Here is a 13774-nt window from a genome sequence, read left to right on the forward strand (position 1 = left end):
AGCCCCAGTACAATGCTGTTGTGAGTAGGTGTTGCTGCTTTGTCTATAGCCATTCTGCTACTGCAAACCCTGTATAATATCCTGGGTCTCACATTCTTATTTCCCTTGCTTTTCCAATTTAGAACCTTTCTCTTTGCTCTGCCCCTCTAATGGCACTCACTCACTGAGGACAGCAACTTCTCTATTAAATCTTCAGTGCAGCCTCTCATGCCCTCCTCATGTAGGTCCTCCTGTGGTCAGGCTGTGGAAATAGCTACCTAAGACTTAGTAAAAAGAGCCTGGTCAGCATGATGCTTGAACAAATCCTTTTGCCTTCTTTAACTTCTTGTAACACCAATTGTATGATGTAACCTGACATGGCTATGCCATGACAGTGCTCTGTAAGCCACATTGAGCCTGCAAATCGGTGGGAAAATATGGGATACAAGTGCAATAAATAAATAAAATAAAAATGAGGGTATTTTCAAGACCAATGTTTGACTTGCGAATTGAGGATGCTATTTTTTCTATGTCCCTGTGCCTGCAACGTCATCGTGTACGTCACACATATGTGAGCGCACAAATGTAACAGCATGCGCAGAACACTGGGCATTCCACTGCATTTGACCACTAACATGTGCACCAAAATATGCATCTATTCATAAGAACATATACGACCATAGGAGTAGCTGTATTGGGTCAGACCAGTGGTTCATCAGCCCAGTATCCTGCAATAGTTTCCAACAGTGGCCAGTCCAGGTCACAAGTACTTTCAGAGTCTCAAAAAGTAGCAAGATTCTATGTTAGTTAGCCTCAGGGATAAGCAGTGGTGGGACTAATACAAGACTGAGTTCTTTTCATTTTCAGCTAAGTTTGTTGTACAATATTTTCTGAAAAAATATTGAATGTTTTGTTGCACTTAAGCACACTAGTGATCATTGTGCATTTGAAAGGTTTTTTGACCTGTGAGGTTATTGTCCCAATAAGTCTATGAGCCACTTTTACCAAACTGCAGTAAAAATGGCTGTAGTGTGCCTTACGTGGATCATTCCTGCATGCTAAAGCCATTAATACCTCAGAGAACGCTCACTCTCTGTCTCCAGACCTGCCCCTAACACAAAAAAATAAATTGTATTTTTTAGCACGTGACTAATGTGCACACATCCAAACATTACTGTGGGACACCTCTGCGTGCCCCATGGTAAAAACATGTTTTGCTGCAGTAAGCACGCTTTAGTGTTTACTCGAACGGGGATGCCCATCTCTAAGGGCGCCCATCTCTGAGGACGTCCCCGCGAAGGGGCAGGGCATCCCGTATTATTGAAACAAGATGGGCATCCATCTTTTGTTTCGATAATACGGTCAGGAACGCCAAAATCTCAGCATTTAGGTTGACCTAAGAGATAGTCGACCTAATGTTGAGATGATCAACCTTAGAGATGGACGACCTTGGTTTTCGCCGATAATGAAAACCGAGGATGCCCATCTCAAAAACGACCAAATGCAAGCCCTTTGGTCATGGGAGGAGCCAGCATTCGTAGCGCACTGGTCCCCCTCACATGCCAGGACATCCTAGGGGGCACTGCAGTGGACTTCACAAATTGCTCCCAGGTGCATAGCTCTCTTACCTTTGGTGCTGAGCTCTCCAACCCCCCCCCCCCAAAACCCACTCCCCCACAACTGTACACCATTACCATAGCCCTAAGGGGTGAAGGGGGGCACCTGCATTGGGTACAGTGGGTTTCGGGTGGGTTTTGGAGGGCTCACATTTACCACCACAAGTGTAACAGGTGGGGGGGGGGGGGGGAATAGGCCTTGGTCCGCCTGCCTGAAGTGCACTGCATCCACTAAAAACTGCTCCAGGGACCTTCATTCTTCTGTGATGGAGCTGGATATGACATTTGAGGCTGGCATAGAGGCTGGAATAACATGTTTTTTAATTTTTTTGGGGTGGGAGGGGGTTGGTGACCATTGGGGGATTAAGGGGTGGTCATCCCCCATTCCCTCCGGTGGTCATCTGGTCAGTTCGGGCACCTTTCCGAGGCTTGGTCGTGAAAAAAATTGGACCAAGTAAAGTCGGCCAAATGCTCGTCAGGGACGCACTTCTTTTTTCCATTATTGGCCGAGGACGCCCATCTCTTAACCATGCCCCTGTCCCACCTTCGGTACACTGCTGACACGCCCCCGTGAACTTTGGTCGTCTCCGCGACGGAAAGCAATTGAGGATGCCCAAAAATCGGCTTTCGATTATGCCGATTTGGGAGACCCTGAGAGAAGGATGCCCATCTCCCAATTTGTGTCAGAAGATGGGCGTCCTCTTTCGATTATGCCGCTGATAGTGATCTAAACATACATTCCAATGAAGTAACCACTAGTGAAGAACACAATATATTATTGATGTTGAATATTTTGTAATGAAAATTTTTACGTGTTTAGTTTTTTTTAGTCTTTCTATACTGTCCTTCCCAAATAAAATCAGAGCAATGTACATAAATTTTTCATTTCTAGTTCTGTAATTAAATTTAAAGCAAATGACTAATGGATTTCCCCAGGTCAGCTGCATCTTCTTTAAAAATGGCTACCGAGACTTCCAACAAAGGCCTCACAAGACTTCAACGGAAGTCTTGTGAGGCCGGCGCTTGAAGTCTTGGCAACCATTTTTAAAGAGCGATGCGGCAGCAAGAGGGTCAGTGCCCAAAGACGCCATTAGACCACCAGAGTGGCTTCAGGTATGTGCCAGGAGGGCACCCTGTGGCTTAGGGGAGGAGAGGCTAAGCAGTCAGATCGCAGTAATAGCAGGGAGCGGAAGAGAGCGCTGCGGGGCCCCTGGAAGCGCGAGGACCTGTGCGACCGCCCCTGTCGCCTCTGCCTAAGACCGGCACTGCCAAGGACAAGCAGTGGCTTTCCCCATGTCTATGTCAATAGCAGATTATGGGCTTTTCCTCCAGAAACATGTCCAAACCTTTTTTTAAACCCAGATATACTAACTGCTGATACGACATCCTCTGGCAATGAGTTCCAGAGCTTAACTATTTATTGAGTGAAAAAATATGTCCTCCTGTTCATTTTAAAAGTAGTACCTTGTAACATCTTTGAGTGTCTCCTAGTCTTTGTACTTTTTGAAAGAATACAAAATTGATTTACATCTACCCATTCTACACCTCTCAGTATTTTGTAGGCCTCTATCATATCATATCCTCCCTCATCCATCTCTTTTCCAAGCTGACGAGTCCTAACCTCATATACTTTTCCTTATATAAGAGGAATTCTATCCCCTTAATTGTTTTGGTCGCCCTTCTTTGAATCTTTTCTAATTCTGCTATATCTTTTTAAAGATACGGTGACCAGAACTGCACACAATACTTAAGGTGTGGTCACACCAGGGAGAGAAACAGAGGCATTATGATATTCTTTGTCTTATTTTCTATCCCTTTCCTAAACATTTCTAGCGTTCTGTTTGCTTTTTTTGGCTGCAGAGAAGATTTCAGTGTATTATCCACGATGACATCTAAATCATTTTCTTGGGTGCTGACTCATAGGGTGGAACCTAGCATCAAGTAGGTATGATTTGGATTATTCTTCCCAATGCGCATCACTTTTCAGTTCTCCACATTAAATCTCATCTGCCATTAGGATGTCCAAGCTTTCAACTTCCTAAGGTCTTTCTGCAATTTTTCACAATCCACATGTGGATAACAACTTTGGATAGTCAATATCCCATAACAATACAATACATATTATACTGTTTGTCCTAAATATAAACAGTGGTTTTTCCCATAGGCATAGTTTGACTGTTTCATTTTGGGGGGCAAAGGATGGGCGGAGCATATTAGCATATTCATTTGAATATATACATATGCAAATGATATGCTAATATGGAGGAAGGAATTGAAATTTACAGGCAAAATATCACAGATGCACATTTCAAAAAGCTGACATATTTCAATTAATAAATTCTGAATAAAATACTTTTTTCTACCTTTGTTGTCTGATCATTTAGTTTTTCTATTCACTTTGGTACCAGTGTCTTGTTTTATGCAGTGTCTTCTTTCCAGTAGGCTTCCCTCTGCTCCCCACCCTCCCAGTCCCATCCATCTCCTGCTCCTTCCCTCTGCTCCCCACCCCTCCCAGTCCCATCCATCTCTTGCTCCTTCCCTCTGCTCCCCACCCCTCCCAGTCCCATCCATTTCCTGCTCCTTCCCTCTGCTCCCAACCCTCCCAGTCCCATCCATCTCTTGCGCCTTCCCTCTGCTCCCCACCCCTCCCAGTCCCATCCATCTCCTGCTCCTTCCCTCTGCTCCCAACCCTCCCAGTCCCATCCATTTCCTGCTCCTTCCCTCTGCTCCCAACCCTCCCAGTCCCATCCATCTCTTGCTCCTTCCCTCTGCTCCCCACCCCTCCCAGTCCCATCCATCTTCCCTCTGCTCCCCACCCCTCCCAGTTCCATCCATCTTCCTTCTGCTGTCCCCCCGCGAGGTCCAAGATCGTGACTCCGTTTACCCCCCTCTCTTCCTCCCTCCCTCTGGCTTCTAGCTCACGGGTCTTCAGTGGCGTACCAAGGGGGGGGGGGCGGTGGGGGCGGTCCACCCCGGGTGCACGCCGCTGGGGGGTGCTGTGGCGCACGCCTGCTCTGAGTTCGCTGACTTCACGCGTTCGCTGCAGCTCCCCCTACCCTGGAACAGGTTACTTCAGGGAATTCTGAGCAGGCGCGCGCTGCGGCACCCCCCCCAGCGGTGTGCACCTGGGGGGGGGATTCCGCGCTGCAACCGGGGGTGTCCGCGCTGCATCGGGGGGGGGGGGCAGGGCGCCGCCCCGGGTGTCCGCCCCCCTAGGAACGCCACTGCGGGTCTTCAACAGCACAGACGGGGGAAACACCCCGCCTAAGGCTAATTAAACTGAGCTTTTTAAAATCTGAACACACCATTTCCTAATAAGTACATTCATCTTAATTGAGATATAAAATGACCCTGTACCTATAAACATTTATTTTCTTTAGAAACCACCAGAGTATATTGTCTGAGTTACAAGCAGTGAACTGAATCTGGACAAGGAAGGGGGGGGGGGGGGGGGTCCATTACAAAATCGGGTAAAATCTAGATCTTATAGAGGTGAAAGTTCCTAGGAGCTCCTGGTCTCCTTGAAGTGACAGTGTTGCTTGTGAAAAGTCAAGTGACATTACCCTCTCTGAAGTGTCTATTTTCTGATGCCAGGAGGTATCACTTTACTGGCCTACCTTGTCCCTGCCACCGCCATATATAGACAAGATATTGTTGCCTCTCCAACACGATCTGAGCAAAGTCAAACCAAAGCCTGGAGCCCCTGAACACCACCCACCAAGCCAGTGAACACGAATTAGCCCGGGGTTGTTTCCATGCAGTAGAAAAGCACCTTGCACATAAAATCTGGTAATTAGAATGCAGTCCCACTCCGGCGCAGGCAACAGTCTTCTTCAGTTTTTCTGTCCTCCTGGCAGCGGTAGCGATGTACATGCTGCCTTCAGCTCTGCCCCGGAAGCCTTCTCTTCATGTTCCTGTTCTCACCTATGCGGGAACAGGAACTTGAAGAGTAGGCTTCGGGACAGAGCTGAAGGCAGTTCATAGGAGCAGTAGTCCAATACAAAATTCCAAATACTCATCTGTCAGTCACTTCCTGGCTGCCTGCTGACTGAGGTCTTTTTTTCTCCACTTTTTAAAAATGTATTGTTTTCAGCATCACATTAGAAGAGAGTAGAGTTTTCCATTGGGTAATTGAAATCGCCTATTATTATACCGTTGCCAAATTTGCTAGCTTTCTAATTTCTTTTTTTTTCCTTTTTTTTAAATTTTTTATTTATCATTTTCAAAATAATACATTCACATACAGTAAATTTGGAAAAATAGGCAAATATTCCAAAAGACAATTTAAACCTCCATTACATATTCATGGATTTAAGAAAAATTAAACAAAATTACTTAGTCCACTAAACGTTAATCAAGATACAAGGAAATGTTATGAAATATTCAAATATTCAAAATACATATTTGGAGGACAGGGTCTCAAGCGGACACGAATCAAAAATGAAATTACCGCAAGGACCACGCGGTAGATGGGTGGTAAGTCCAAATTGGCGTGCGCTGGGTGTATGTAGGTGCCCATGCGGCTTAGTAAAAGGGCCCCTAAGCCAGTGGTTCCCAAACCTGGTCCTGGAGGCACCCCAGCCAGTCAGGTTTTCAGGATATCTACAATGAATATTCATGATAGAGATTTGCATGCAGTGGAGGCAGTGAATGCAAATCTCTCTCATGTATATTCATTGTGGGTATTCTGAAAACCTGACTGACTGTGGTGCCTCCAGGACCAGGTTTGGGAACCACTGCACTAAGCTCTTCATCCTTGTGAGTGGAGATGCTCTTTTCTAGCTGTTGGAAAAGATCTTTTGTTCTCCCAAGCAGCTTAGTTGATTATGTCCTGCCATGTTAATTGGAAAGGTACCATTCAATGCAATGACTCAGCTTTGAAGGCCTTCACAATATTTTACGAGGTCAAACAGGGATCCTGTTTGAAATCTTCTTTATACTTTCATGAGAAATAGAAAACGATGACAGGTTAAGACTATATGGCCTATCCAAATCAACAGCCCAGTCTGTACAATTCCTCCTTCAGAGTAGGCACCTACTTGCCCTGCATATACTAGAGGCTTTTACAAGATTACCCTCTACATAAAAGGACAGTAAAATAGAAGTCAGCTTCAGGTTTACAAGCTTAACTGGCTATCTGCTGTTATTCAGCAGGGGATAACTGGCTATCCTCCACTGAATAGCCATGGGCAGTGGCTGGCGGATAACCAGTTATATCACGCAATATAGTGGCTATCTGCCGATTTTTAAATTTGGTTTGACGGTCATATTGGACCACGTCAATCCCTGGTATATCTTTGGCTGGTTTAAAGATAACCAGCTATGTCTGAATATTGGCATAGCCGGTTATCATCAAACTGGCCAAAAAACCCCAGAGATATTCAATGCTGGTCATCAGAAACAGCCTGGCATTGAATATCTGGGTTCAGCGTGGACCACGGGAGACAGCCTGGCTATATCTGGTGGTCTGAATATCAGGGCCCCAGTTTTTTTTGTCCGGCTTAAACTCAATCAGCCAAGTTAATATTCAGAGCTGGCCGGTTAAATTTATAATGGCCTAAGATAGGACTGTTATTTAGGCAGTCCAATTTGGTGGTCCAATTTGGCCACTAAATTTAGCCGGCGAAGTGATAAATATTCGCAGGTAGCCAGTTATATTGCTCTGCAGTAAGCACTAATATTCAAAGGAAATATCCAGCTATCTCACACTGAATATTAGTGCTTAGCTGGCTAAGTGCTATTTAACCATCCAGGAGCAGTTCTTGGCTGGTTAAATAGCGCTGGATTTTGACTGGTAGGTAACTGAAAGCTTAGAATGAATAGCCTCTGATATTCTTTTAACCAAACCAACTACATAACTATGAAGTTATATAAAGTACAGCAATTTGGGTGCAAAGCTGTTTTAAATCCTTGATGATTTACCCATCTTTATTGTTGCTGTGTGTTTTGTTCCTCAGTGTTCTCTTGTTGCATCTTTTACTCCCCATCCATTCTTTTGCATTTGATTTCAGAAGACAAGGAAACTAAAGCCTTGAAATTCTGTGCACAAACTATTATTAGAATAATAATATAAGCATAATGCAGATGTGCATAAGTCAATCAATAGTCTGTCATAGCTACCATAGCAACCATGATTTGGCATCTTGTGCATTGATATGATACCATATACAGTATGGCTTCAGGAATAAAAATCATAAGAAATACATATGAAAAGAATTGGAAGCAGTATTGATATGATGGATGAGTATAAAGGATAACAGCATTTGCTGAGATGATAACAGAAGGGATTAAAAGCTGATAAAATGGGAACAAAATAAAACACAAAAAAAGAAAAGGAGAAAGAGGCACATGGAGTAAAGATTTACTGAATGGGCTAGAAAAAAAAATACTGTGTGGAATACCAGAAGAGAGGACATAAAAAGGGGAATATATTGTTTTTAAGGGAGATTATGTGTATGGTACAGAATCAGGCAAAGAGATTAGCACAGTCTTGTTTACAAGAGATGTAAACAAAACATGGAACAACATTTTAGAAAGAACGTACACATGAGAAATCAGATGTCCAATTCTGGACATCTGAAGTTCTCCTATTATTTTAAAATAGGATCTGCCAATGTAGAGACTGTTCTAAAATACATGGTGAGATGGATGTCTGTGTGCTGCTATGTGCAGCAAGATCAGCCATTTCAGAAGCAAACTTGTTCAAAATATGGACTTTGAAACATCAGGCAAAGAGACCATTTCACAGCACATGAATGTCTATGTTGATCAGTAGCAACATAGACATTCATATTGCTGTTATTTGGCTACCCTATAATGTCTTATAGCCCTCCCAACCCCACCCAGAACAACCAGTCCTGCCCCCATGATGATCAGCCCCTATCCTGACCTCCTCCACTACATCTGATCCCTGTCTCGACTCCCTCCCCACCATGATTCCCCTCTGGGGATTCAATAGCAATCATCCACAAATCAAACCCCCACCCTGACCCCCCCAAACTCTCCCTCCACACCCACTGAGATCTATCTGGGGCTGTAGCTATGTTGCCAAGTTGCAGCGGTGCTTTGCTGCTGCTGCCCAGGATGGCACCAGGATCCAAGATAGCTTCATATAAGTAAAATTTAAGATTGAGTATATCTAAGAAAAATGCACATTAAAGTAGAATGAAGTTAAAAACAGAGAGATAATAAGGAACATATTGATCTAATTTACAGAATTTTAGTTCCTTCTCTGTTCTGATGGTCCTAAAATAGTTTCTAATAATATTGAAATATTAGTCTATATTTATATGAGATTTAGTATGAGGTGTTGAATATCTTCTCGTGTTTTGGTGGAGTTTTGAATTGTTCTACAATACAAATGATACATCTGAATAGCCATCAGGCTTATTTTCGAAAGAGAAGGATGCCCATCTTTCGACACAAATCGGAAGATGGGCGTCCTTCTCCCAGGGTCACCCAAATCGGCATAATCGAAAGCCAATTTTGGGTGTCCACAACTGCTTTCCATCGCGAGGACGACCAAAGCTCCTGGGGGCATGTTGGAAGAGTAGCAAAGGCTGGACTGGGGCGTGCTTAACACATGGGCATCCTCGGCCGATAATGGAAAAAAGAAGGGCGTCCCTGACGAGCACTTGGCCAACTTTACTTGGTCCATTTTTTCTTGCGACCAAGCCTCAAAAAGGTGCCCGAACTGACCAGATGACCACCGGAGGGAATCAGGGATGACCTCCCCTTACTCCTCCAGTGAGGGAATTGGGGATGACCTCCCCTTACTCCTCCAGTGGTCACTAACCCCCTCCCACCCTAAAAAAACTTTAAAAATATTTTTTGCCAGTCTCAAATGTCATACCCAGCTCCATGACAGCAGTACGCAGGTCCCTGGAGCAGTTTTAGTGGGTACTGCAGTGCACTTCAGGTAGGCGGACCAAGGCCCCCCCCCCCCCCCCCACCTGTTAAACTTGTGGTGGTAAATGTGAGCCCTCCAAAAGCCACCAGAAACCCACTGTACCCACATGTAGGTGCCCCCCTTCACTCCTTAGGGCTATGGTAGTGTTGTACAGTTGTGGGGAGTGGGTTTTGGGGGGCTCAGCACACAAGGTAAGGGAGCTATGTACCTGGGAGCAATTTCTGAAGTCCACTGCAGTGCCCCCTAGGGTGCCCTGGCATGTCAGAGGGAGCAGTGCACTACGAATGCTGGCTCCTCCCACAACCAAATGGCTTGGATTTGGTCGTTTCTGAGACGGGCATCCTCGGTTTCCATTATCGCTGAAAACTAGGGACAACCATCTCTAAGGTCGACCTAAATGTTATGATTTGGGCGTCCCCAACTGTATTATCGAAATGAAAGATGGACGCCCATCTTGTTTCGATAATACGGGTTTACCCACCCCTTCCCGAGGACGTCCTGCGAGGATGCCCTCAGGAAAACTTGGGCCCCCCCCATTCGATTATGCCCCTCCATGTGATCTTTATCACAATTTGATAGAAAATACACACTTGTCATCAAATTTTCCATGACAACACCTGTTTTTGGACACTCTGAGGTACTCCTTCATGCAACCCTCTAATGGGTCCATTTTCCCACAAATCTCTGACCTTGCTCCTCTCCTCCCATCCATGTCCAGCGATTCTCCTCTTCCTTCTCCTCCTATCCACGTCCAACGATTCTCCTTTGCTCCCTATCCTCCTCTCCCATCCATGTCCAGTGACTTGCCTAGGCCCCTCCCCTTTTCAGTCCCCGAGTTCGAGTTCCAACCCAGCCCTACCTGCTCGCCCTCAGCTCCCTGACAGCACTCCTCTCCATTCCTGCCACCCTGCGTTTAAACCTTTTATTTTAAGTCGCAGCAACGACAGTGAATAAAACAGCACAGCAGGCTCAACTCCAGCATTTCCCGTCCCTTTCAGTGTCCTGCCCTCGTGGAAACAGGAAATATATCATCAGAGGAAGGTGGGGACACTGAGAGGGAAGGGAAGGCTAGAGGCGAGCCTGATGTGCTGTTTTTTTTTCAGTGCTGTCGCTGCAACTTAAAATAAAAGGTTTAAATGCAGGGCAGCAGGAACGGAGAGGAGGGCTGTTGGGGAGCTGAGGGCGGGCAGGGGGGACCAAGAGATGCCTTGCCTCCCCAAACTATGCCCATGACCCCCCTTTGCTCCTGCCTGGCCTAGCTCTGGGTTCAAAATGGTAGCTGCTGACCTCTAGCAGTAGCCTCACAGTAATACCACTGGGGGGAGTCAGCCTTCTATTTAAGGGCAATTTGACACTGAAGGGAAGGTTTGGGTAGGGCAATCTTGATTGCTGCAGGGGTTTTGACATTGGGGGTTTGGGTGGGGGATTTTGATTGCTACAAGTCTTTGAAATGGGGAGTTCAGGTGGTGGCATCTTAAGTGCTGCAGGGATTTTTTACTTTGGGAGTAGGTGGGTGGGGGATCGTGATTGAAACAAGGCGACAGATTGGATTCCATGTTGTTGGCGCTGCATTACATTCAGTGCCTGATAGCATGGATGCTCCCATACCTGTGCAGTGAGCATCTGGTCTGTGTGTAAATGCAGGGCAAATACAGGACACAACCCTTGCATTTACCACACAGACTGTGCACTTACTGCATCTTAATTTTTTGCAGTTAAGTGTAAAACCTTACAACAGTTTAGTAAACATACCCATTAGTTTGTGGACCATTTACACATGTATACAAACTTTGAAAACACTATTTAAAAAGATGTCAACAAAACTAGCAGACTATTTTCAACTTCGGAAAGACACACTTCAAGGGGAAAAAGTGCTTTTTTTTAACAGTGCCAGACTGAGTACATTATTGTAAAAAAATAATGTAATAATTAAAGAAATATGCATTAAACCGGATGAAAAAAACCCATGAAAACATATGGTAAAAGTATAAATATAATTTTATATTAAACTTTTTTGTCTAATCTATATTCCCTTGGTTTATTTTTTCTTTTAATTTATTTTTATTTATTATTATAGACTCCCTACTTTTGGCCATCTAATTGTTGGGAGCCAGAAAATACAGACTATGGTAAGTTTAGATATATTTCCTTTACCTATACATAATGCATTTCACAAACTGTATATGTTATAAATTAATTGTCAGTTTCACTATCAGATAGTAATTTTATAAAGGATTTTTTATGCATAAATGCAGTTTTAAATCAAACTTAAACTGTCCAATGAAAGTTAAACACAATGGGGGCGAATACAGCTCAAATAATAACAACCCAGCGCTTAACGTTTTCGAAAACACATAAAGGTAGGTGAATACTATCAACACAGAGCCTCAGCAGCAACTCGTTTCTTAAAGGAATATATCCTATGGCTTGCCTGCATCATCATCGGCTCAGATTGCACAATTTGAGCCAATGATGATGGGGTGTGTGGTGATTATCAGTGGTGCACTTTGGTAGTGACAGGATTGGAATAGTGTCCTGCTAAGCAGAATAGATGGATTATGGCAAGAGATAATACTGATTGTGATTTGGTGAATGTGTTTTATGTGATACAGTGCCCATGTGGACTTTTGTATGTAGGTTATACATCTAGGATGATTAAATTGCAGTTAAATAAACATAAATCAAAAATTGTCTGTGAAAATACTCAGGCACCATTGGTGTCACATTGGTTGGAGAAACGTCACACTCCCATGGATATTAAGTGGAGAGTATTGGAGGTTATGCGTATGGTTGGGAGGGAGGGGACATTGAACGATTACTTAATTTTACTACTACTACTTAACATTTCTAGAGCGCTACTAGGGTTACGCAGCGCTGTACAGTTTAACAAAGAAGGACAGTCCCTGCTCAAAGGAGCTTGCAATCTAAAGGACGAAATGTCAAGTTGGGGTAGTCTAGATTTCCTGAAAAGAGGTATGGTGGTTAGGTGCTGAAGGCGACATTGAATAGGTGGGCTTTGAGCAAGGATTTGAAGATGGGCAGGGAGGGGGCCTGGTGAATGGGCTCAGGGAGTTTATTCCAAGCATGGGGTGAGGTGAGGCAGAAAGGGCGGAGCCTGGAGTTGGCGGTGGTGGAGAAGGGTACTGAAAGGAGGGATTTGTCTTGAGAGCGGAGGTTACGGGTAGGAACGTAGGGGGAGATAAGGGTAGAGAGGTAGGGAGGGGCTGCGGATCTATTTGTAGGTTAGTAGGAGAAGCTTGAACTGTATGTGGTACCTAATCGGAAGCCAGTGCAGTGACTTGAGGAGAGGGGTGATATGAGTATATCGGTCCAGGCGGAAGATAAGACATGCAGCAGAGTTCTGAACAGTCTGAAGGGGGGATAGATGGCTAAGTGGGAGACCAGTGAGGAATAGGTTGCAGTAGTCAAGGCGAGAGGTAATGAGAGAGTGGATGAGAGTTCTGGTGCTGTGCTCATAGAGGAAAGGGCGAATTTTGCTAATGTTATAGAGGAAGAAGCGACAGGTCTTGGCTATCTGCTGGATATGTGCAGAGAAGGAGAGGGAGGAGTCGAAGATGACTCCGAGGTTGCGGGCAGATGAGACAGGGAGGATGAGGGTGTTATCAACTGAGATAGAGAGTGGAGGGACAGGAGATTTTCTCATCGGACAGTTTTGCCCAAGGGTCTAAATTTAGAGATTGATTGGGCATCTCTATTGTAACAGCTCTGGTTTTGGATTGGTGTGTTGTAAGGTTTCCAGTGGTGGTGAATATTTAAATGAGATGACATGGTGTGGGTCTGAGAAATTTATAAGATAAGTTCTCAAAATTTATATTAAAGTTTGTTTAAGCTATTTGGAAGCATTTTGTAGAAAAATGAAAAAAGATTATTGTGTGATTTGAGCCGATGATGATACAGGCAACCAAAGGATATATTCCTGTGTGAAACGAGTTGCTATTGAGGCTCTGTGTTGATGGTATCCATCCACCTTTAGGAGTTTTGAAAAAGACATTTAAATGCAGTTTTATGCACATAAAGAATTTTTATAAAATTACCCCTCAGTTATGTGCATAAAAGCATGCATAGTAACAAGAAAATGCTTACTTCAATGCGATCCACTTGTGGTGTGTTCGAGGGTGTAGTATGGGCAGAGTGCAGGAGGCCAGTTTGTTCATAGAGTATGCATGTATGTCCATATTTCACTTGTATATATGTAAATCTGCTTCTTATCAGCAGTAGATGTGCACGATAATTTTTTAGTTGGATTGGA

At 44.4% G+C, this 13774-nt stretch overlaps 1 protein-coding gene across 2 annotated transcripts in view; it reads left to right on the top strand.

Moving 5' to 3' along the window:
* The window catches only part of RGS7 (regulator of G protein signaling 7), a 557085-nt gene that overhangs the window by 366655 nt on the left and 176656 nt on the right, over positions 1-13774 (top strand). For both annotated transcript variants that reach the window (XM_030196383.1, XM_030196384.1), the window contains one exon: positions 11582-11633. In XM_030196383.1, the coding sequence (XP_030052243.1) occupies positions 11582-11633 (52 nt within the window). The remainder of the gene's footprint in view (positions 1-11581; positions 11634-13774) is intronic.

The sequence above is a fragment of the Microcaecilia unicolor genome, chromosome 3 (assembly GCF_901765095.1).
Source record: "Microcaecilia unicolor chromosome 3, aMicUni1.1, whole genome shotgun sequence".
Taxonomy (NCBI): domain Eukaryota; kingdom Metazoa; phylum Chordata; class Amphibia; order Gymnophiona; family Siphonopidae; genus Microcaecilia; species Microcaecilia unicolor.